This window comes from Salmo salar, chromosome ssa20, assembly GCF_905237065.1.
Source record: "Salmo salar chromosome ssa20, Ssal_v3.1, whole genome shotgun sequence".
Classification (NCBI taxonomy): domain Eukaryota; kingdom Metazoa; phylum Chordata; class Actinopteri; order Salmoniformes; family Salmonidae; genus Salmo; species Salmo salar.
The window spans coordinates 16,887,829-16,913,887 of NC_059461.1; the positions used below are offsets into that span (position 1 = coordinate 16,887,829).

A 26,059-nucleotide genomic window follows, 5' to 3' on the forward strand; every position below is an offset into this window, starting at 1 on the left:
TCAATTTCCCTGTATTCAGTATCACCATTAACAGGACAATTGGGCTATGTGATTTAGTTTACATGTAAATATGTATTCTTCCTTTAAAGATGCACTACGCAGAAATCTCTCCACCATTTCCTGGTTGCTAAAATTGTAATAGTTCCCCTAATTTCAGTTTATGTGACAAAACAAGCGAGGTGAGTGTAGAGAATCATTGTACCGCTAAACCGCTGTGAAATATATTTTCCATTACCAACAATTATTGTATTTTCAGCTGTTTGAAGCTGGTGTACAAATCCGAAAGTAAAAAAACTAAACTTAAGAACATAGAACAAATATACTGCTTCTTAGACTTGCTTTCAATGAGAATGACAGCTCTATAACTAACATTTTTATGTGAATTTGGTCTGGTCACCCAAAACGTTACATGTTGCAGCTTTAATAATGTCAGCTATGTCCTAATGTCCAGGGTATTATACCTTATTCAGTCAGTAACTGTGCTCAAGTTGTGTTCTGAAGAGACTGAAAGAGAAGAGATATCTAGGTGATATTTTACTTTGTCTTATTGCTGTTTGCAACATCTGTATTTTCAGCCCTGTGGAAAGTTTCAGGAAGTGAGACTGGAGGACTGTTGAATGGATAAAGATATGAAAAAATGCAATTTTCCTTACCAATCAGGATTTCAATTAATTTAGTGGAAAGGCTTTCAGAATGCCGCCAACATTTAATAATGGAGAGCTTTTGTATTTTGAATTGTACATGTTATTATATTATATAAATTGTTATATTATTATAATAATTCTACTAACGTTAGGCCTATCTACTTCTCTATTTTTGCCACAACAGTTTTGTTAGTGTTTCGGTGCGTTCAGATCCACGTAAGAATCTATTGTGCCACAACTATTGGGTCAAATGTGTGGGTCAATGCTTGTAGAATCTACATTGGCGCAGCCTTTGCATAGACACAGTATGTGCCAACACTTTAACCAGTGGAGGCTGGTGGGAAGAGCTATAGGAAGACGGGCTTATTGTAATGGAATGGAATTAATGGAACAGAGCCAAACATGTGGTTTCCATATGTTTGATGTTTGATACCGTTCCATTCATTCCATTCCAGCTATAACAATGATCCCATCCTCCTAGAGTTCTCCCACCAGCCTCCACGGACTTTAATGTGACCCAAAAATACCAACTCTGTCATTGCCCAAGTCATTGCTCACTGCCTTTCTGTGCTGCGTGTGTAGAACAGAGCCCCTAATTTTATAACCATTTCTGCTGTTTGGAAATAGAGATTAAGAAGGGTATTACCGTTTTTTTCAATCACGTCGGCAAATTTTTCAGATGTATGTGGTATATTTTCAAAACTCTAGGTAAAAAACTCTAAACTGATAAAACTTGTAATGCCCCCTATCTTATGTTCAGAACCTTTGATTGTGCATTCATTTGGGGTTTCACACATCTTTCACGCCTGAGTGATTCAAAATCTACGTTTTCTGTCAAATACCATGAGAACATTTTGTTTAGTCACCAAAACATCAGGTAATGATTGGCTCAGGTAATGATAGTCATTATAATTAACATTTTAACTGACATTTAATCCAATAGCAAAAAATGGAAGATACACATTTCAAAACTGTTTTGAAGTGCTGTTTAAAGAATAGTACCTGGTCAATATGATTCTCCATGCAGTATTTGACAAAAACTTTTAATAAGTTGTATACAATGGCAGGTTGTGAGTATGCTGAGAAATATGTCATGCTTACAGTTGTATTATCCTTATACAGTACATACGTAGGACAAATCATCAGAAATAAGTATTTGGAAAGCAGTTGGCTACTGTAAAAACGTAGCACGGTGTTGTATGACATTTCTGCCCCATGCAGCAAGTTACAAGATCACGTTTTATATGAGACATGTCAACTGAAGCAGTATCGTTCTCTGCTCGAAAAAAAGTGCCCTTTGAATGTAGTATGCTACAGTACTGTAAATTACAGTACATTACACTGTTTTCACATTACACAATGCACTACTCATGAAAATTGACTGAACATCACATTTCCATCATTTCTATCCCATGTGGGATCAAAGGTGTGATCATTGAAGAGATCTTTCAAAATGTAATCAAAAGAAATGAAATAAACAATGTTTAGCTGGCACTAATTTGCATCAAGCCTGTCTTGAGCATTTGGCCATAGGTTCTTATAAGCATCGCAGTAAATATCCACATTGTTCATGCACCTGGGTGAAAACGTTTTTGCATGGCGAATCCAAGCCTGATTGAAATTTGGATTGAAATCATTGCATGCCTCATTGCATGCCTCATCCGGGTAGGCCGTCATTATAAATAGGAATTTGTTCTTAACTGACTTGCCTAGTTAAATAAAGGTCAAATAAAGGTTAAATAAATACAAATATCCCAAAATAATATCCATGGTCTGAAGGAGGGAGGTATGCTCGTCGTTCTGCCCCTGAACAAGGCAGTTAACCCACTGCTCCTAGGCTGTCACTGAAAATAAGAATTTGTTCTTAACTGACATGCCTAGTTAAATAAAGGTAAAATAAAAATTAAAAAAATGCTCAAGGGAATGACAATCAAACATCTTCCACCTGTATTGTAATTGTATATTGTATTTTACGGGATTGTATTGTACTTATGTACTGTGGTGATCCTGTACATGGCTCAGTTCATAAGAGCATGGCACTAGCAACACCAGAGTTGTGGGTTCAATTCGAATCAAATCAAGTCAAATTGTATTGGTCACAGACACATATTTAGCAGATGTTATTGCGGGTGTAGCGAAATGCTTGTGTTCGTAGTTCCAACAGTGCAGTAGTGTCTAACAATTTACAACAATACATACATCTAAAAGTAAAAGAATGGAATTTAGAAATATATACATTTTAGGACGAGCAATGTCGAAGTTGCACTGACTAAAATACAGTAGAATAAAATACAGTATATCCATATAAGATGAGTAAAGCAGTATGTAAACATTATTAAAGTGACTTGTGTTACATTATTAAAGTGGACAGTGATTCCATGTCTATGTATATAGGGCAGCAGCCTCTAAGGTGCAGGGTTGAGTAACCGGGTGGTAGCCGGCTAGTGATGGCTATTTAACAGTCTGATGGCCTTGAGATATAAGCTGTTTTTCAGTCTCTCTGTCCCAGCTTTTATGCACCTGTACTGACCTCGCCTTCTGGATGATAGCGGGGTGAACAGGCCGTGGCTCGAGTGGTTGATGTCCTTGATGATCTTTTTTGGCCTTCCTGTGACATTGAGTGCTGTAGGTGTCCTGGAGGGCAGGCAGTGTGACCCGGTGATCCGTTGGGCATACCACACCACCCACTGGAGAGCCCTGTGGTTGCGGGCGGTGCAGTTGCCGTACCAGGCGGTGATACAGCCCGACAGGATGCTCTCATTTGTGCATCTGTAAACGTTTACAGGGGCCAATCTGCATTTCTGCAGCCTCTTGAGGTGTTGCGCCTTCTTCACCACACTGTCTGTGTGGGTGGACCATTCCAGATTGTCAGTGAAGTGTACGCCGAGGAACTTGAAGCTTTCCACCTTCTCCACTGCGGTCCCATCGATGTGGATAGGGGCGTGCTGCCTCTGCTGTTTCCTGAATCCTCGATCAGCTCCTTCATTTTTTTCCTGGCACCACTCCCCCAGGGCCCTCACCTCCTCCCTGTAGGCTGTCTTGTTATTTTTGGTAATCAGGCCTCCTACTCTTGATGATTGAGTTGGAGGCGTGCATGGTCATGCAGTCATGGGTGAACAGGGAGTACAGGAGGGGGCTGAGCACGCACCCTTGTGGGTGTTGAGGATCAGCGAAGTGGAGGTGTTGTTTCCTACCTTCACCACCTGGGGGCGGCCCGACAGGAAGTCCAGGACCCAATTGCACAGGGCGGGATTCAGATCCAGGGCCCCGAGCTTAATGATGAGGTTGGAGGGTACTATGATGTTGAAGGCTGAGCTATAATCATAGTATTATGACGTAGCTATTTCTCTTGTCCAGATTGGACAGGGCAGTGTGCTGTGCGATGACGATTGCATCGTCTGTGGACCTATTGGGGCGGTAAGCAAATTGAGGTGGGTAAGGTAGAGGTTATATGATCCTTAACTTGCCTCTCAAAGCACTTCATGATCACAGAAGTTTGTGTTACAGGGTGATAGTAATTTAGTTCAGTTACCTTTGCTTTCTTGGATACAGGAACAATTGTGGACATCTTGAAACAAGTGGGGACAGCAGGCTGGGATAGGGAGAGATTGAATATGTCCATAAACTCCAGCCAGCTGGTCTGCGCATGCTCTGAGGACACGGCTAGGGATGCTGTCTGGGCCGGCAGCCTTGCGAGGGTTAACACGCCTAAATGTCTTAGTCACATTGGCCACGGAGAACGAGCGCTCACAGTCCTTGGGAGCGGGATGCGTCGGTGGCACTGTGTTATCCTCAAAGCGGGCAAAGAAGGTGTTTAGCTTGTCTGGGAGCAAGACATCAGTGTCCGCGATGTGGCTAGTATCCCTTTGTAATCCGTGATTGTCTGTAGACTCTGCCACATAGGTCTCATATCTGAGCCGTTGAATTGCAACTCCACTTTGTCTCTGTACTGCCGTTTTGCCTGTTTGATTGCCTTACGGAGGGAATAACTACACTGTTTGTATTTGACCATATTCCCAGTCACCTTGCCATGGTTATAAATGGGGTGATTCGTGCTTTCAGTTTTGCGCAATGGGGTGATTCGTGCTTTCAGTTTTGCGCAAATGCTGTCATCTATCCACGGTTTCTGGTTTGGGTAAGTTTTAGTAGTCAACATGGGAACAACATCCCCTATACACTTCCTGATGAACTCAGTCACTGTGTCCGTGTATACGTAAATGTTAATCTCAGAGGCTACCTGGAACATTTCCTAGTCAGTGTGATCAAAACAATCTTGAAGCATGTATTCCGATTGGTCAGACCAGCATTGAATAGACCTTAGCAAGGGTACTTCCTGTTTGAGTTTCTGCCTATAGGAAGGGAGGAGAAAAATGTTAGTCGTGATCTGATTTTCTGAAGGCAGGGCAGGGGAGGGCCTTGTAGGCATCTTGAAAAGGTGAGTAGCAGTGGTCTAGTGTTTTTCCTAAGCGAGTACTACAGTCAAAGTGTTGATAGAACTAAAATCCTCTGCTACAATAAACGCGGCCTCAGGATATGTGGTTTCCAGTTTGCATAAAGTCCAGTATAGTTCCTTGAGGGCCGTCGTGGTATCGGCTTGAGGGGGAATATACACGGCTTTGACTATAACCAAAGATAATTCTCTTGGGAGGTAATACGGTCGGCATTTAATTGTGAGGTATTCTAGGTCGGGTGAACAAAAGGACTTGAGTTTCTGTATGTTATCACAATCACACCATGAGTAGTTAATCATGAAACATACACCACCGCCTTTCTTCTTCCCGGAGAGTTCTTTATTCCTGTCTGCGTGATGAACTGAGAACCCAGCTGGCTGTATGGATGGAGACAGTATATCCCGAGCGAGCCATGATTCCGTGAAACAGAGTATGTTACAGTCCCTGATGTCTCTCTGGAAGGAGATCCTCGCCCTGAGCTCGTCTACTTTATCCTGTTATGGCTAGGGGGCAGTATTTTCACGGCTGGATAAAAAACGTACCCGATTTAATCTGGTTACTACTCCTGCCCAGTAACTAGAATATGCATATAATTATTGGCTTTGGATAGAAAACACCCTAAAGTTTCTAAAACTGTTTGAATGGGTGTCTGTGAGTATAACAGAACTCATATGGCAGGCAAAAACCTGAGAAGATTTCATGCAGGAAGTGGCCTGTCTGACAAGGTGTCGTTCTTCTTGTCTCTGTTTATTGAAGAGTGAGGATCTTAGCTGTCCCGTGACACTTCCTACGGCTGCCATAGGCTCTCAGAAGGCGGCAAAATGCTGAATCGTGGCTTTGCAGGCTCTGGCTGAAAAAAAGTAGCGCGTTTGGGTAGTGGCTGGTTACAGTACTGTGAGACTCAGGCTTGTGCCCGCGTCGACCGAAAGCTTTGTTTTCTTTCCTCTGTTTAGCTAAATGGACATTCCCGGTCGGAATATTATCGCTTTTTTACGAGAAAAATGGCATAAAAATTGATTTTAAACAGCGGTTGACATGCTTCGAAGTACGGTAATGGAATATTTAGATTTTTTTTGTCATGAATTGCGCCATGTGCGCGACCCTGATTTACCATTTCGGATAGTGTCTGGGACGCACGAACAAAACGCCGCTATTCGGATATAACGATGGATTATTTTGGACCAAACCAACATTTGTTATTGAAGTAGCAGTCCTGGGAGTGCATTCTGACGAAGACAACAAAAGGTAATCAAACTTGTATAATAGTAAATCTGATATTGGTGAGTGCTAAACTTGCCGGGTGTCTAAATAGCTAGCCCGTGATGGCTGGGCTATGTACTTAGAATATTGCATAATGTGCTTTCACCAAAAAGCTATTTTAAAATCGGACATATCGAGTGCATAGAGGAGTTCTGTATCTATAATTCTTAAAATAATTGTTATGCTTTTTGTGAACGTTTATCGTGAGTAATTTAGTAAATTGTTAGCAAATTCCCCGGAAGTTTGCGGGGGGTATGCTAGTTCTGAATGTCACAAGCTAATGTAAAAAGCTGTTTTTTGATATAAATATGAACTTGATTGAACAAAACATGCATGTATTGTATAACATAATGTCCTAGGTTTGTCATCTGATGAAGATCATCAAAGGTTAGTGCTGCATTTAGCTGTCTTTTGGGTTTTTGTGACATTATATGCTAGCTTGAAAAATGGGTGTCTGATTATTTCTGGCTTGGTACTCTGCTGACATAATCTAATGTTTTGCTTTCGCTGTAAAGCCTTTTTGAAATCGGACAGTGTGGTTAGATAAAGGAGAGTCTTGTCTTTAAAATGCTGTGAAATAGTCATATGTTTGAAAAATTTTAGTTTTTGTATTTTTGAGGAATTTGTAATTCGCACCACGCCTATCATTGGATATTGGAGCAGGTGTTCCGCTAGCGGAACGTCTAGATGTAAGAGGTTATCGTCCAGAGACTGCGAGTAATATACTCGGAAGCGGTGGATGGTGTGCACGCCTCCTGAGTCGGACTAGATGTCCACTCCGAATCCTCTTCTCCGCCGGCGGCGTCTTGGAGCAGCCTCTGAGATGAGTTCATTTGCCCTGGGGGTATGAACAAAGGATCCAATTCGGGAATGTCGTATTCCTGGTCGTAATACTGGTGAGTTACAGCCGCTCTGATATCCAAAAGTTATTTCCGGCTGTATGTAATAACACAAAAAATGTTCTAGGCTAATAATGTAAGAAATAACACACAAAAATACTGCAAAGTTGCTTAGGAGCTAGAAGCAGAGATGCCATGTCTGTCGGTGCCATCTTAACTTAATTCCCACTAGGGTCACATACCAAAATGTGTAGACTGTTGTCACTTTGGATAAAAGTGTCTGTTACGTAAATGGCATATATTACGGTATTACAGTACTGTATTGGCCAATGCAGTTTTAGTAAAGCAGTGTGATGTTTTACATACAGTACATCTCTGATAATAGTCATCATCATAGAAATACATTCAACTGTACATATATCATACTTTTTATGTTTCTACTTTACAGACGTACATTTGTATGTCGTTTTTGATGATTTGTTTTGCATTTTGTACTAAGAGTTGTGGAAATGTACCACATACATTGAAAAAAAAAATGCCTACCGGTATCTACAAGTGACTAAGAAAATTACAAACTCACTATGTAGCAGTTCCAGTATGGGAGTTCAACATATTGTTTTTCAGTATTTATGTTCCTGGATATTGTTTGGGATAAGACAATATTCTTCATTTCGTTTTTTGAAGGTAGCTTGACATGTACATTAGATAGATGGTGAGTACTTTTCAGAATTGATCAGAGCTTCGTCAAACAGTAAAGTTCAGCTGCTTACCGTGTGTATGTCTCTGCGTGCAGTTTGAAGGAAGTTGCTAACTAACGCTAGTTAGCATTGGCTCGCGGAACTACCTGTAACTTCCTTCGTACTGGACACATAGACATAAAAATGGTATCCACAAGTTCATCTGACTCTGGGTAAGTAGATAAAGGGCGTCATTGCCAAAATCCCGAAATGGCCCGTCTTAACAAGCTTTTAATCAGGGGAAATAATTCCTTCATTTTTTCTAGTCTTTTTGGAGAGTCATGCATTATTTAATGGCACCATTGTATAAGAGAGAATGAACCACCTCTTCAGAAGTCAATGTTTGCTTGAGGGCCCCTGACTTTACAGTACACTGTGTTGATTCTCAGCTCAATTAAATGTAATTGATTGTGGACCAACCCTGGGTTACTCAATAACCAGCCCTAGGAAAAGCATCTGAACATTACTGTTCAACGAAGCTCTGATCAATTGTAAAAAGTACTCACCATCTATCTACATGTTAAGCTACCTTCACAAAACTAAATTAATGATATCCTGTTATCCCAAACAATATTTTGTGTGTGGGTGCGTTTCTGAATGTGTGTGTGCATGTCTCTCTGAGTGTTTTTGTTGTTGTTGTTGTCATTTAGCAGACGCTCTTATCCAGAGCGACTTACATGAGCAATTAGGGTTAAGTGCCTTGCTCAAGGGCACATCGACAGATTTGTCACCTTTCGGTTATTGGCCCAACACTCTTAACCGCTAGGCTACCTGTTCATATGTGTGTGTGTGTGCGCGTGTGTGTACCGGTATACATACTGGCTGCAGACAGAGATCTGGACCAATGTCAACAGGCTGCTGTCACACATCACTGCACCTGCTAATTAATTGGCTTTTAGTTGCGGATGTGTTTGCTGCATTGTCAAGCAACCGATTGCTTTTTTTTGGCAACTGTCATTTAACCATTTCTCTGTACAATCACACATTGGAAACCAAGCTCTTCCATAATCAATGCAGCCTTTCCTTTCACCTAAAACCCATACAAAAACATCTCCTAGTGCTTATATAACTACCATTTACTATTTTTTTTCGCTATGTATTTTTCTACCAAAAAAATTGGCCATGTGTTGTGCTGGAGACACTGCTATTAGAAGATCATATCTGACTCTATGTTTTCTCTCTGTACAGGGAAATGGACCGAAGTGCAATCTCTCAAAAGGCTACATTTGTGGAGATGAGGAAAGGAGTGGAGGAGGGAATGCTTCATGTTTCTGTTGATATGCTGTATTGCTTTGCGGGGGAAATGGTGCCTCCACAAATTGAGAAAGCTGCAGTTACTTGGAGGCAAATTGTTTGCTAGGTGTTACAGGAATCAGAGCAAATTGAAAATGTTCAAAATGCTAACAATGTTATGGAAAAGCACATACAGTGAGGGAAAAAAGTATTTGATCCCCTGCTGATTTTGCAGACAGAGATCAGACAGAGATCTGACAAAGAAATTATCAGTCTATAATTTTAATGGTAGGTTTATTTGAACAGTGAGAGACAGAATAACAACAAATAAATCCAGAAAAACGCATGTCAAAAATGTTATAAATTGATTTGCATTTTAATGAGGGAAATAAGTATTTGACCCCCTCTCAATCAGGAAGATTTCTGGCTCCCAGGTGTCTTTTATACAGGTAACGAGCTGAGATTAGGAGCACACTCTTAAAGGGAGTGCTTCTAATCTCAGCTTGTTACTTGTATAAAAGACACCTGTCCACAGAAGCTATCAATCAATCAGATTCCAAACTCTTCACCATGGCCAAGACCAAAAGAGCTCTCCAAGGATGTCAGGGACAAGATTGTAGACCTACACAAGGCTGGAATGGGCTACAAGTCCATCGCCAAGCAGCTTGGTGAGAAGGTGACAACATTGGTGCGATTATTCGCAAATGGAAGAAACACAAAAGAACTGTCAATCTCCCTCGGCCTGGGGCTCCATGCAAGATCTCACCTCGTGGAGTTGCAATGATCATGAGAACGGTGAGGAATCAGCCCAGAACTACACAGGAGGATCTTGTCAATGATCTCAAGGCAGCTGGGACCATAGTCACCAAGAAATCAATTGGTAACACACTACGCCGTGAAGGACTGAAATCCTGCAGCGCCTTCAAGGTCCCCCTTCTCAAGAAAGCACAAATACATGCCCGTCTGAAGTTTGCCGATGAACATCTGAATGATTCAGAGGACAACTGGGTGAAAGTGTTGTGGTCAGATGAGACCAAAATGGAGCTCTTTGGCATCAACTCAACTCGCCGTGTTTGGAGGAGGAGGAATGCTGCCTATGATCCCAAGAACACCATCCCCACTGTCAAACATGGAGGTGGAAACATTATGCTTTGGGGATGTTTTTCTGCTAAGGGGACAGGACAACTTCACCGCATCAAAGGGACAATGGACGGGGCCATGTACCGTCAAATCTTGGGTGAGAACCTCATTCCCTCAGCCAGGGCATTGAAAATGGGTCGTGGATGGGTATTCCTGCATGACAATGACCCAGAACACACGGCCAAGGCAACAAAGGAGTGGCTCAAGAAGAAGCACATTAAGGTCCTGGAGTGGCCTAGCCAGTCTCCAGACCTCTAATCTCATAGAAAATCTGTGGAGGGAGCTGAAGATTCGAGTTGCCAAACGTCAGCCTCGAAACCTTAATGACTTGGAGAAGATCTGCAAAGAGGAGTGGGACAAAATCCCTCCTGAGATGTGTGCAAACCTGGTGGGCAACTACAAGAAACGTCTGACCTCTGTGATTGCCAACAAGGGTTTTGCCACCAAGTACTAAGTCATGTTTTGCAGAGGGGTCAAATACTTATTTCCCTCATTAAAATGCAAATCATTTTGTAACATTTTTGACATGCGTTTTTCTGGATTTTTTTGTTGTTATTCTGTCTGTCACTGTTCAAATAAACCTACCATTAAAATTATAGACTGATCATTTCTTTGTCAGTGGGCAAACGTACAAAATCAGCAGGGGATCAAATACTTTTTTCCCTCACTGTAATAAGGCCATAGTAGAGTGGGCATAACAGAGCAACTCTGGGGTGTACAATATCTAGAACAATAGAGATGTAGATGTAGTATCTTAATTTGATCACCCTGTTGTAGCAGGAAATGTCCTGCACAGCAGGAAATTTACATTTGTAGCATATATGTGTAAAAAGGCTTCTAAAGTTCATAATTTCCATGTATTAAAAGCTACAAATGTTTTATATAATCCACACAATAATTCCCATTTCCTGTTGCTGCAAGATTATTTTCCTGTTGTGGGATTCTTCATCTGTATGTCCCTTCTACCCTTTCTCCTAATGTATTGTACAACATAGTTGCCTTTCATATTGACTGCTTTTGTCTATGGTAAAATGTTCTATATCTATATGTGTACAAGTACAATGTTTTGACTGATATTGTGCAGAAATAAAATGTATCCAAATGTCTAGGAAGCCAATTAGTACTGTAAAACTTCAATTAATAGCCTGGGTGTTTATTTGCTTAAATCACTAAACACCAGGCACTTATTAAAGACAGGATTCTATTTGAGCCAGGGGTCTATTTCCTTAATGCACACTGCTTTTGCTCTGTTCTGCTCTATGACCCCCGCAAGTGTCACGGGACTCGTCTGACGGTAACCCATACAAACGAATGGAAGTATGGAGATAGTTAAGGGGTTACACAAATAAGGGAACACAAATAAGGGGTTAAATATTTGTCCAAGAAAAAGTAAATATTTCCTGCACTTTATATTCCCCCCCGGGCAGCTATTTGAGACTTGTTTAATTGTAGTTTTATGATAACCCCATATGTGCTATGCATGTTCTATAATTCCCAATACCGAAACGGTATTGGGAGAAATGTCTTAGCTAGCTCTGCACTGTGCCAAAACATTTCAAAGCAGAAAGTACACCCAAAAGACTGCACTAGCAGTCGCTTTCAACATACTTCATATGTGCCTCAAATGTATTCATGTTTTTATTCCAGTGGAGTGGCTGTGGATCCGTGTTTTACCATTTCTCTGTAAAACACAACACTCAGACTCACTGAGTCATTCCTAACCTTTTCCTTTGTTGTCCTCCTCTCAGCCTATACTGGAGCCCAGCAGTGGTTACGATGGCCTGACTAGACCCAGGAGTCCTCCTGATGATGGGGCACCCTGTGTCTGTGCCAGTGTCTGGGTGCTGCTGCTCAGCCTGACCTCCGCCGTGGCAAACCATGCCCTATAAAACTCCCTGTGGGCTGTCGCCGACCATCAAGCTGATCCCAAACGCAGAGGTGTTGTCAAGGGGCTTGTTTGAGGATGTTTTATTTTTCAAGCCCAGGCATCATGCTATTTCAAAAAGGAGAGGCGGAGAGCACACAATCGGAGATAAAGTAAATATTATTTATTTGATGTAACATTTTGGCTTTTGAGGACCACTATGATCAAGAAAATGGCTTTACATGGACCCCTCATGTGGTGAAGCCTCAGTGGCCATTGGCTGTGACTGTCTTTCCATCAGTAAAACTGACAAAGAACCCAAAGTAACATGTCAAAGACTTCTGCACTCCTGCCATGACAAAGAGAAGAGAACGACAGAGAGAGAGAGAGAAAGTGTATGAGAGCGAAATGGAGAAAGAGAGAGGAGAGAGAACTGCTGTCCGTCACACGTTTTCGTCTAGAAACAGTGCTCGACTTGCTTTTCTTTAATGGACAGACCTCAAGCTTTGTGTTTCCATTACTTGCAGACAGAAGAATTATCACTTTTGTGTCTTCTCAAAAGTGTAAATCTTAACTCAGTGTATCCGTGTTGGTGTAGTAACAGTGAACAGTATGTTCAGTACAGCTCTTTTATTTCAGTGCTATATTTTTTCATCAGACAAAAAAAATACTCAAATATGATGTTAACTGGTTCTCATTTGAGATGTTGTTGTCATTGATATAGTGGGTGAGAATAAATATCCACCCACACATGTGCATACTTTGTCAGTGTATATATCAAACTGTTTTCTTTCAATGAGCCAATATAAACAAACTGTTTTCTTTCAATTTACCAATATAACCTACATTAAATGGTCAATGCGATATGATGGCACTGTATTGTTAAGTACGAATAAGAAATTTCGAAGGCAAAGTTGGCAATGTCTATGGCGAAAAAGTCAAATAAGAATGTATATAGGGATGACATTTAATTAGCTACATTTGCTTGGAAAGTAATTACCTGGGTGTATTATAGTCGTTCTTTGTACAGTGCAAATACACGTGGCCTTACCTATTGCCCGTACCACATTATCCTGCTCATGGGACATCGCAACTCGTAGTAACGCTTTACTAAATGAATCATTCAAATGGGTTCATGTCAAAACAACACAAGCCATCAAATCAACATTTGACTACATAAATGCCTGGGATTGAACCCTTCTGTTTCCATTGGACTGTTCCAACAGAGGTGTCTAGAGCAAAGAAATACTCACAGTTTATAGCTGCTGCACATTCTGTTGTGTTGAGTTTTCCCCCTGATTAATATTATTTTTGATTGGTCAGGTTGTAGCTGAGTCTTGCAGATGACATCATGACGTACTGCCGATGAATGATTACAATACTGGCTCTGGCCTCCTATAAGCCAATCAAATGCATGAGGTAAATGAAGAGTTTTGACATGTAGTAATGTAAATAAATAAACTGATAAATATTCCCCCTCACACAGAATGGGTCCGGGTATATGAGGAAAATGGGGTTTCAGCATTTCTCACACAGTTAAGTTAATTCATGCTGATTGATTCATACAAAAGTGAGCAATTTTGAAAAATATTACTGCAAACTTGACTCTCAATGGAAGTCAAGACAGCACTGAAAACAAAGATTGCACACAAATAAATCCTGACAATAAATAAATGACATGTCGCAGGTTATATAAGGTGAGGGGCAGAGAGTACTCAAAGATGGGATGTCATGAGTGTATAAGTGATTGGAAGAGTGTGTGTGTGTGTGTGTGTGTGTGTGTGTGTGTGTGTGTGTGTGTGTGTGTGTGTGTGTGTGTGTGTGTGTGTGTGCCTGTGTTCTGGAGGTGCAGTTTTAAAGATGCTGCTGGAGTCCAGTTTGTTTCCTTTCAATATAAAAATGGGGGGGTGGAGGTTAGTTTTGTGGTGGGGTCCAGGGGCACGAGAATATGAAAGCGGCGGGTTACTGTGCGCTCGCTTGATTAATGAGCCAGTGGGATGATGTTTCTTATCAGCGCTCTGCACATGTTGGAGAGAGGAGTAAGGTTTACAAGACTGGGATCCTCCAATCAGAGACAGCGCCCACTTCCTTCCCATCATTCCACTTTTTCAGTCACACCTGCCTGTGTGGCTATTTTCTCTTTGGTTTGGTTGGTGTAATATGTTATACACCATGAGGGGGGTCATTTTGTGAAACACTGAACATCATACTTCAGGGTTCAGTTAGCAAATTAAAGTGTAGCCTAGCATAGAGCTGGGGTTTTCTGTTCATGATACACTTGATAAGCTAGAGTAACTGGAGCGTTTATGTTTATGTTTACGTTTACACATTTGTTCACTAGCTGGAATCTCAGTCTGTGCTACAGTGTAGAATAACAGCTTTTGTAATAGACACATTCTATTGCTGCGCTCACAATTTGGATACATATGAGAAGTCTACAGTCTCCTTGTAAGAATAGGAGAGCCTAGCTGTAGTGGAAATGCAAGGCAAGTTATTGGAAAGGAGGAAATGAAGCACGTTTTCCCAAAGGCACTGTTGATACTGTACTGTATATTGCACACATTGAGATCATCGGCTGCATGCACATTCATTAAAAGTTTTCATTTCATTTTCATAATTTTACCCTTGATCTTTCTTTAATTTCATTTTTAACTGCCTGCCTCATAAGTCAAGAACTGTCTGGCTTTTTTTGCAAAGGGTTGGATGTAAAATGAGCATGGTTGGGTAAGAAAAAAAGGTAATAGAAAATCAAAAACCCTCTGAGCCTTTTCTTAAGCAAGCAACTGTGTTGTCAAGGGAGTGGACAGAGCTATTGAACCACTCCACTTGAGATGTAATTCCCTGCTCCGTTGAAGAAAGTCTGGACATTTCTATTGGAAAGAGGAGAACCTCTAAAACAATCATATAGATTCTGCTATGCCAATGTGAGTTTGACTGCGTCATCCCCACTCCCCGTCTTTCACTTGTGGGATGATTATTGATTGAGCCATCATTTCCAAAGCTGAACATCTGTAATGAAATTCTACTCTTTTTATTGGATTTGGTGATGGGATCTTGGTCTCTAACAGCTGTTGTGGCTTTATTACACTGTCTCGGTCACCAGTGGGAGGCTTCCACTATAGTGCTGACTGCTAGGGATCCTCATGACATCTCATCTGTAAACACAGTGCTTCCTAATATTTAGGGGTTCACGGCAAAACCTATTGTTATTGTTAGAAAGAAAAATATCTTGACATGGTCAAAAAAAATCAGAAATAGATTGGTAACTTTTTTTTCTAATTTGGCACAAAGAAACTAAAGCCTATGAGTAACTTGGTCAAAAAGATTGAAACCGCTTGGTCTATCAGTGGCTCTGTTATAAGCAGTCTCACTTAAACTCTCATATACGCTACCCCGTTTGACCTAGACTTGAAATGTTAAATGTACAGTACCAGTCAAAAGTTTGGACACACCTACTAATTCAAGGGTTTTTCTTTATTTTTACTATTTTCTACAATGTAGAATAATAGTGAAGACATGGAATCATGTAGTAACCAAAAAAGCTGTCAAAAAGCTGTCAAGCTGTCATCAAGGCAAAGGGTGGCTACTTTGAAGAATCTCAAATGGAAAATATATTTTGATTTGCTTAACACTTTTCTGGTTACTACATGATTCCATATGTGTTATTTCATAGTTTTGATGTCTTCACTATTATTCTACAATGTAGAAAATAGTAAAAATAAAGAAAAAACATTGAATGAGTAGGTGTGTCCAAACTTTTGACTGGTACTGTATGTCTTTCCTCACGCTGAACAAATGTCACTCATTGAACAATAAGGTTTTCCTCTTGGACATTTTGGAAAAACGTATTCTCATTAACCATAAGTCCAAATAGCATCAAGTTTTATGGTTTGTAGGCACATGGTACATCTCTAAACTTAGTCTGAGAAAAGCAAAGGGATTGGTTAAGAGATGGATACGTTATTAATCACTATGGCCTATCAACTTGAAACTTTTTAGGGTCATCAAAGAAATTTCGTATTGATATAACAATTAACAATTCACTTTTTTGTCTACGTAATGCAAATGCTTAAAATAATCATACAAATCTTTAGTCAGTTTCACTCCAAATTTGGTCTTTGAACCCTAAAGAGTGAGAAAATAATGTTGATGCATTCAAAAATGGCCATATTAGAATATTAGCACTTATGCATAAATGATGAAATTAGTTAAAAATACTTTAAAATCTTCTTCTCATGTACCACAGGAACAAATGACACCAAATGTGTAACGTAGACCCATACGTAGACCCATATGTCATGACATAGTTTGGTCACACGGGATCGGTCAATCAGATTTTATGTGTCCATTTAATCCACTGTAAATCCACTCCACAGTGGTTTATCAACTTGAAACTTGCCATCGCTACTGAATTTGGTATTACATATGTAATGTTAACGATCAAAATCACCTGATATCATTTTCCCCAGATTCACTCCAGATTTTTTCTTTCGACTCATTACATTAGTTTTTAATTGTTTTGAGAATAAATTGTTGCATTCAAATATCGCTGCACTGTACCTATTGATGCAGGTTAGCACATATACTAATGCTAAAAATACTTAAAAAAAAATCTTCTCATCAAATCAAATTTTATTGGCCACATACACGTGTTTAGCAAATGTTATTAAGGGTGTAGCGAAATGCTTGTGCTTCTAGTTCTGACAGTGCAGCAATATCTAACAAGTCATATCTAACAATTTCGCAATGATATCAAGTATGTGTATGTAGGCAGCAGCCTCTCTGTGCTAGTCATGGCTATTTAACAGTCTGATGGCCTTGAGATTGAAAAACAGCTTCTATCTCTTAGTCCCAGCTTTAATGCACCTGTGCTGACCTTGCCTTCTAATGGGGTGAACAGGCAGTGGCTCAGGTGGTTGTCCTTGATGATCTTTTTGGCCTTCCTGTGACGTTGGGTGCTGTAGGTGTCCTGGAGGGCAGATAGTTTGCCCCCAGTGATGCGTTGTGCAGACTGCACCACCCTCTGGAGAGCCCTGCGGTTGTGGGCAGTGCAGTTGCCGTACCAGGCGGTGATGCAGCCCGATAGGATGCTCTCAATTGTGCATCTGTAAAGGTTTGTGAGGGTTTTAGGTAACAAGCCAAATTTATTCAGCCTCCTGAGTTTGAAGAGGCTCTGTGGCATCTTCTTCACCACACTGTCTGTGTGGGTGGGTGGACCATTTCAGTTTGTCAGTGATATGTGAACCGTTTTAGGAAACTAGGCGTATATCGCAAGTCACGACTTCACAGGTGAGCTGTTTGAAGGTAAAGCAAAACATTTTTTTAAATCAAAATGCGTTTTTTGGCAGAAATGCCTTCTCAAACATGTGAACTTTCATGTGCCTTAATATCAAACTTGTATAACATCTGTAAATACAAATAAATTGTTAAATTACAAGCCTAGTTGGTTTAGCCACAGAAAAAGATGGCAACCTTCCGGTTAGCCATGATTGGCTGAGATAATGTGGGCTGACACGTGCTATACATTTCTACCATGTAGCACACGTCTGTCTATTGGAGCTGGTCATGTTTAGGTAATCGTGTCAAACGCGGCTTTTTTCTTTAAATGTATTGCGTAGTAAAATTTCATAAACCTAATGTCAAGTTAAAGTGTACTGTTAGGTAGCTAACGTTAGCTGGCTGGCTCGCTCGCTAGCTAATGTTATGTGTATGCTCTCCACTTTCTGGAGGACCGAGTTTTGAAATCAGTGGAATTCAAGTATGATAGCTAAGGAGATGTAGAAAACACCAGTCTGGAATACATCGTCAAACTAAGGCAACCATGTATGGCATCAGACAGGAGACGCGTCCAACCATGATGTATACTGGTAAGATTTTCAGATATTACACATTTCTAATTTGGACAGAAAGTGGTTTCATTTCAAGTGTACTGTTAGCTAGCTAACATTAGCTGGCTGTGTCACTAGCTAACGTTATGTGTATGATATTATTCTTCGTATCTCAGACACATTTGCTTGACTAGTTATAGCCATAGAACCTGGTGGTTAACTACCTGCAGGTTCATGCAGGGTAGTAACATCATGAGTTTTGATGATGGTCCATTGTTTAACTAGCTATCTAGCTAGCTACATGTCTTAACAAAAGACTCCACTCTAATTTTGACAAAGTATTTCCATTTCAAGTTAAAGTGTACTGTTAGCTAGCTAACGTTATGTCATGCGTTGGGATTCATTGTTTACCTAGCTAGCTATCTAGCTACATTTCTTAACAAAAGACTCTCGTCTTAGTGTGCCAGAGCGCAGAATAACTTATGAATTTTTGAACGCTCAATACCCGTTGAATATATCCAGTGTCAGTAAACTTTGGCAACAAAGCGTAATTCATTTGTTGCCTGCAGCACAGGTACAGTCACCAACGCTCTGGATAACATGAAATAAGCCTAACCAGCTCTGCTAGGGCAAGTAAAATGGTCAGAGTGGGGTGTTCTCTCATTATGTGTCTGGAAGTAGCTGGCCAATATTTGCCAGTTAGCTTGGGTGCTTGACTGTAGTTGTGAGGTCAGAGCTTTTGGAACAACACTACTTACTGGCCAGAGCATCCAGTGTGCGCTCTGAACACAAAACCACAGCGATAGGGCAAGTCATGTTCAGTAAGCTGTTCTCTCTTCCTTAGATGTCTGGAAGTAGCCGGCAAGTTAGTACAGAACACACAGCAGATCAACCCTTAAAGAGATGGGTGGGGCTAAAGCTTAAGAGGGTGTGAACAATGCTGAATGACTGTAGAAAAGAAGGGATCTCCAATAGTAGCACCAAAACATTTTCTCAAAAGTCAAATCCAATTTATTTGTCACATACACATGGTTAGCAGGTGTTAATGCAAGTGTAGCGAAATGCTTGTGCTTGTAGTTCCGACCATTCAGTAATATCTAACAAGTAATCTACCAATTCCACAACAACTACCTTGTACACACAAGTGTAAAGGAATGAATACGAATATGTACATAAAAATATATAAATGAGTGATGGCCGAACGGCATAGGCAAGATGTAATAGATGGTATGGAGTACAGTATATACACATATGAGATGAGTATTGTAGGGTATGAAAACATATAAAGCAGCATTGTTTAAGGTGATACAGTGATACATTACATCAGGATGGCAAGATGCAGTAGATGGTATAGAGTACAGTATATACATATGAGATGAGTAATGAAGGTTATGAAAAGAACTTTAATCAATTTTCAAAGCAGAATTACTTTGCCATTATTTTCTCAAATGCACTTTATGATATACCATTTTGTAGCTCTGAGTCTCTGCTTTTATCCAATGTAAAAAACAGACATTCAAATGTTGCTACATAAAACCGAATCCAGGTGGTGAGTCACATATGCACAAGAGGAATTTAAAACGTTCCACCTTCTCCACTGCTGTCCCGTCAATGTGGATAGAAGGGTGCTCCCTCTGCTGATTCCTGAAGTCCACGATCATCTCCATTGTTTTGTTGATGTTGAGTAAGAGGTTATTTTCCTGACACCACCCTCCTAGAACCCTCACCTCCTCCCTGTAGGGTGTCTCATCGTTGTTGGCAATCAAGCTTGCTACTGTTGTGTCATCTGCAAACTTGATGATTGAGTTGGAGGTGTGCATGGCCACGCAGTCATGGGTGAACAGGGAGTACAGGAGGGGGCTGAGCACGCACCCATGTGGGGCCCCAGTGTTGAGGATCAGCGAAGTAGAGGTGTTGTTTCGTACCTTCACCACCTGGGGGCGGCCCGACAGGAAGTCCAGGACCCAATTGCACAGGGCGGGATTCAGACCCAGGGCCTCAAGATTAATGTTGAGCTTGGAGGGTACTATGGTGTTGAATGCTGAGCTATAGTCAATGAACAGCATTCTTACATAGGTAATCCTCTTGTCGAGATGGGATAGGGCAGTGTGCAGTGTGGTGGCGATTGCATCGTCTGTGGACCTATTGGGGCGGTAAGCAAATGGAAGTGGGTCTAGGGTGACAGGTAAGATGGAGGTGATATGATCCTTGACTAGTCTCTCAAAGCTCTTCATGATGACAGAAGTGAGTGCTATGGGGTGATAGTCATTTATTTCAGTTACATTTGTATTTTTGGGTACAGGAACAATGGTGGCCATCTTGGAGCATTTGGGGACAGCAGACTGAGATAGGGAGATATTGAATATGTCCGTAAACACACCAGCCAGCTGGTCTGCCCATGCTCTGAGGACGCGGCTAGGGATGCCGTCTGGGCCGGCAGCCTTGTGAGGGTTAACACGTTTAAATATCTTAACTCACGTCGGCCACAGAGAAGGACAGCCCTTGGTAGCTGGCCATGTCGGTGGCACTGTGTAATCCTCAAAGCGGGAAAATAACATGTTTAGCTTGTCCAGAAGCAAGACGTCAGTGTCCGCGACGTGACTGGTTTTCCTTTTGTAGTCCGTGATTGTCTGTATACGCTGCCACATACGTCTCGTGTCCGAGCCGTTGAATTGCGACTAGTTCTTCCCGGCTGTATGTAATAAGACATAACCTTTTCTTGGCTAACAATGTAAGAAATAATACATAAAAATACAAAATAATGCAAAGTTTCCTAAGGACTAAAAGCAAGGCAGCCCTCTCTGTCGGCGTGATTGTGTGATCCATAAGTCAGATTGAATCCAGAGTTGGTATATAAGGTGCATCCGGAAAGTATTCAGACCCCTTTCCTTGATGAGGGAAAAGACAATTGAATCCATTTTAGAATAAGGCTGTAATGTAACAAAATGTGGACAAAGTAAAGGGGTCTGAATACCTAATGCACTGTAGAATCCATGAATTAGCTTCTAATTAATTTGAGAATGATTACCTGCTGAATTCAAAGATAACCAACCTACAGCACTTGACTAAACTCAACTTAAGTCATCCTTGTGGTATTGAGAGATAAACATGGTAATGCTTTCACTGATTGCACATAAAGAAAGATAGATTCTACATGATGAGTGCTTGATTTGTTATCCAACTGATCTTTCTGTCATCCTGTGAACCCCGTTCATTGCTGCTCGCAGCTATATTAGATTATGCTTTTCCAGAGAACGTTCCCAATTAATCACATCAAACCAAATGGGGCTCTTTCAAAATAAATCGTCAAAAAGTATTGAACAACAACCTGTGTATCAACACCCCAATAGCCAAGCCAGGACGACAGATGCAAGGACCGGGCACAGGGCAGGGTAGCTGTTAGTTAGGGCAGGACGCTTCGAGAAGGCAGGCAGCGTATGACCTTTACTCAATAGTATTGAGATAAAATAAACTCTGTGCTCTCAATGTATTCTGTATTTAGTAATGACTAAAGGGAAGAGAATTTAAGACAGTTGCTCTTAACCCTTTAGACTCCAATAGAATTCTAGAATGCTGCTTTAGATGACTGAGAATCTTTCTAGATTAAGCACATTTTCTCACACATTTCAAACAAACTGATAGAGTTTAAAAACAAAGAATCAAATGACAATTACAAGTTAACTTCCTTTTAAAGAGCGCAACCTCTTCTTTAATATGACACCACATGTCAATAGTAATAACTGTCATGTGTGCTCCATCTCCGACCTTTAGGTCACCAGTGCTCCCTCTCGACCAAGGCAACCGGGGAGGTCTCAGCTGGCTCATTAGGCTCTCATGCCTCAGCCGGTTGGTTAGGTTTAAGCGCCTCAGCTGAGGCGACCGGTCCGCTCCTGATTCCCGGGATCGCCCCTGTGGTTGGTGTCCTGCGGCTGGAGCCGAACGCGCCGGGGAGGGGGTACTGTCACGTATGCTCTCTCTCCAGCGCTCTAGGTCACCATGCTCCCGTACCTCAGCTGGATTGACAGGTTCCCGCGCCTTAGCAGAGTGGACCGGTCCGCTCCTGAATCCCGTGATCGTCATCTTGGTCGGTGTCCTGCGGCTGGAGCCGTGCGTCGGGGAGGGGGTACTGTCATGTGTGTTCCCTCTCCGGCCTCTAGGTCATCAGGCTGCTCGTAATGGCGCACACCTGTCAACATCGTTATGCGCATCACCTCATTATGACACTCACCTGGACTCCATCACCTCCTTGATTACCTGCTCTATGTATGTCACTCCCTTTGGTTCCTTCCCCAGGCGTCATTGTTTCTGTTTCATGTCTGTGCGTTGTTCGTGTTTCTTGTTTATTTATTAAAACACTCACTCCCTGAACTTGCTTCCCGACTCTCAGCACACTTGTTACAATAACACACATTTTGTCTTCCATTGTGTAAAAACACTCACTATCAAAACATGATTAATACTCAACAGAACAAAAAAAAAACTATAATATTTAAATTGTAGTAAATTTGATGAAAATTACTGATTCAAAAAGTATAATATATTATACATATATTTACACAGAACTACAATTATCCAAAATGTGACCAGAGGACAAAATATTCAGAAAGCATTTCAAAACCCACACAAAGTAAGCTGTTTTTCTGACAACGCGTTTTACTTCTGTAACAATGTAAAAATGCAAACAACTATTCAGAGACTATTCCAAAATGTAGGTAACCTCACTCAATAAGATTTAGTTCAGATCAGGCCAAACACAAAAAGTGACTCACCACCTGGATTCTGTCTTATGTAGCAACATTTGAATTTCTGTTTTTAATGCTTGCTTGCTTACTTACTTACAAGCCATTAATATCTTTTTAAAAATCAGTGATAGAAAGGATTACCTACACATACTGAGCAGCTTATATTATAGACAGAAGCATGTTATGTCCAACCCATCCATTATCTCATGGCTAGCGGGAAAGTTCCTGTCTTTTTCCCGTGGCTAAACCAACAAGGCTTGTAATTTAACAATTGTATTCGTATTTACAGACGGCATACCAGTTTGTTATTAATGCACATGAAAGTTCACATGTTCCAGAAGGCATTTATGGCAAAAAAAAAATGTTTTACTCTCAAATGCCTCTCCTGTGAAGTAGTGACGAATCACATATGAGTTCCAATGTGCGGGAATCTACTACCCTAACATAACAGCTAAGCTGTCAAATAATAGGAAAACGAGGCAATGTATAGCCTATGAATTTCTGCACCTATCAAACATGACAAACCATAAACTAAACCCAAAAGATAACAACAATAAATTACTCTAGCCTTCATTTTGGTGGCTAGTTAACTGGTTGTCTGTATGAATTGCTAGTGAAAGTGACAACTCAGGTTGACGCTTCATGAGCGCAGCCCTAATTTACCACTGCACACAACTTTTCTTGCCTGACAGACTAACTACTTAGCTAGCTAGCTACAGCAAGCAGCTTGAGCCGTTTCCATATTAATTACTTTCGTAGAAACAAGATAAAACAACCAGCTAGTTAACTGACTATACTGCAAACACTGCAACTGTTTCCGTGAGAAAAATAGCAATCATTCAAGCTCCACCGCTGATGTTCTAACCAAGTTATCATAACTTGTACTAACCAAGTTATCATAACATGATTTGCTAATCTGAGAGCTATTCCCCAAGTTTCAGAGCATCAAACATCGCCCACACCAAACATCTGCTGTTTACTTATTTCACTCACAACATCATTGCTTTCAAAGTACAAGGACGTCTCCGAATCCGTATCACCAACCAACATACTGTAGATACAGCCTCTTTCACAGTGAAAAGTCGTGTCCGATTCGACATCGTCATTTTACATTTTAGTCATTTAGCAGACGCTCTTATCCAGAGCGACTTAGAGTAGTGAATGCATACAATTTTGAGTAATGAAGTACAGTATATACAGTACCAGTCAAAAGTTTGGACACACCTACTCATTCAAGGGTTTTTCTTTATTTTTACTATTTTCTACATTGTAGAAACCTATGAAATATAACTATGAAATAACACATACGGAATCATGTAGTAACCAAAAAATTGTTAAACAAATCAAAATATATTTTATATTTCAGATTCTTCAAAGTAGCCACCCTTTTCCTTGATGACAGCTTTGCACACGCTTGGCATTCTCTCAACCAGCTTCATGAGAAAGTCACCTGGAATGCATTTCAATTAACAGGTGTGCCTTGTTAAAAGTACATTTTGGAATTTCTTTCCTTTTTAATACGTTAGAGCCAATCAGTTGTGATGTGACAAGGTAGGGGTGGTATACAGAATATAGCCCTATTTGGTAAAAGACCAAGTCCATATTATGGCAAGAACAGCTCAAATAAGCAAAGAGAAATGACAGTTCATCATTACTTTAAGAGATGAAGGTCAGTCAATACAGAACATTTCAAGAACTTTGAAAGTTTCTTCAAGTGCAGTTGCAAAACCATCAAGCACTAAGAATGAAACTGGACTGCCATAGGAAAGGAAGACCCAGAGGATAAGTTCATTAGAGTTACTAGCCTCAGAAATAGCAGCCCAAATAAATGCTTCACAGAGTTCAAGTAACAGCCACATCTCAACATTAACTGTTCAGAGGAGACTGCGTGAGTCAGGCCTTCATGGTCGAATTGCTGCAAAGAACCCACTACTAAAGGACACCAATAAGAAGAAGAGACTTGCTTGGGCCAAGAAACACGAGCAATGGACATTAGACCGGTGGAAATCTGTCCTTTGGTCTGATGAGTCCAAATGTGAGATTTTTTTTTCCAACCGCCGTGTCTTTGTGAGACGCAGAGTAGGTGAACGGATGATCTCTGTTGGAAAAGCATTCCAGATGCAGCTGGTTGACAGAAGGCCAAGAGTGTGCAAAGCTGTCATCAAGGCAAAGGGTGGCTACTTTGAAGAATCTAAAATCTAAAGTATATTTTGATTTGTTTAACAATTCTTTGGTTACTACATGATTCCATGTCTTCAATATTATTCTATAATGTATAAAATAGTATAAAATGAAGAAAAACCCTTGAATGAGTAGGTGTGTCCAAACTTTTGACTGGTACTGTATTTTTTTTTAAGTCAAATGACAGCATACCCTGTTTCTGGTTGATGACAACAGCCACATGAATACGACAACAGGTTGTTAGCAGGTCAATTTTACGATATTGACACAGATATTGTTAGAAAAACAAGACCGTTTGAAGCCGCTATAGTAATTTAAAGAAAGGCCGTCGGAGGCCGTTATGGGTCCTAAACTGTTTTTTTAATAACATGCGTAAAATAGTAAATACTCTAGGTGAAAAATTCAGTTCAAGAAATTGGAAGTCAATCTGTATGGACAATACCGATTGGAATTCAATGTGCCATAGCCATGAAAATAGCTTTCATCTCAGTTATTGGAGAGAGAAAGAGGGAGCAGGAAGGCGAACACAAGGAGACAGTGGAGATAATCTAAATGACAGGTCTAGTTATCTTGAATGGAAATGCTTGCCATGTGTTTTCAAAAATGACACATTTGCTCTTTATTGATAAATTAAGGATCACATGCTATAATGCTCCCAATATACTTTGAGAGACCAGACAAAGAGCCACTCTTATCGTTTAGATGACAGAATGTGTGGACACTCATTTCGAAGCTCTTTCACAGCTCTAGTACTGCTCATGATGTAACCATAGTCAAACATTCATTATGCCAATTGTCAGTGTGGTAGGGACAGTGGGATTTGGGTTATAAGGATCTGTGAAAAATGTATGTATAAACCTAGGCCTTCTACATATAGTGAAACAGACCAACAAAAAACTAATTCAAAACAATCGTTAGTTTAATTATAGTTTCTTTATTAATGATAATGTTATCATCATAATTACCATCACCTATTTGCCTGTGATAATATCTTGCCAATCTTGCTTTTCACTGTAACGATCGTCTGACAGAGGGGACCAAGATGCAGCGTGGTAAGTGCTCATATTAACTTTAATGACACTTTAAATAAAACAAGAAAACAAAAGCCAACAGTTCTGCCAGCTGAACACACAAGACAGA

General features: G+C 40.6%; 1 protein-coding gene across 1 annotated transcript in view; it reads left to right on the plus strand.

The window, feature by feature from the left end:
• The window catches only part of LOC106580054 (GDNF family receptor alpha-2), a 73,551-nt gene extending 59,902 nt beyond the window's left edge, over nt 1-13,649 (plus strand). Inside the window, exon 8 of the mRNA XM_014160630.2 lies at nt 12,053-13,649. Within this exon, the coding sequence (XP_014016105.1) occupies nt 12,053-12,193 (141 nt within the window). The 3' untranslated portion in view covers nt 12,194-13,649. The remainder of the gene's footprint in view (nt 1-12,052) is intronic.
• The last annotated feature ends 12,410 nt before the right edge of the window (nt 13,650-26,059 follow it).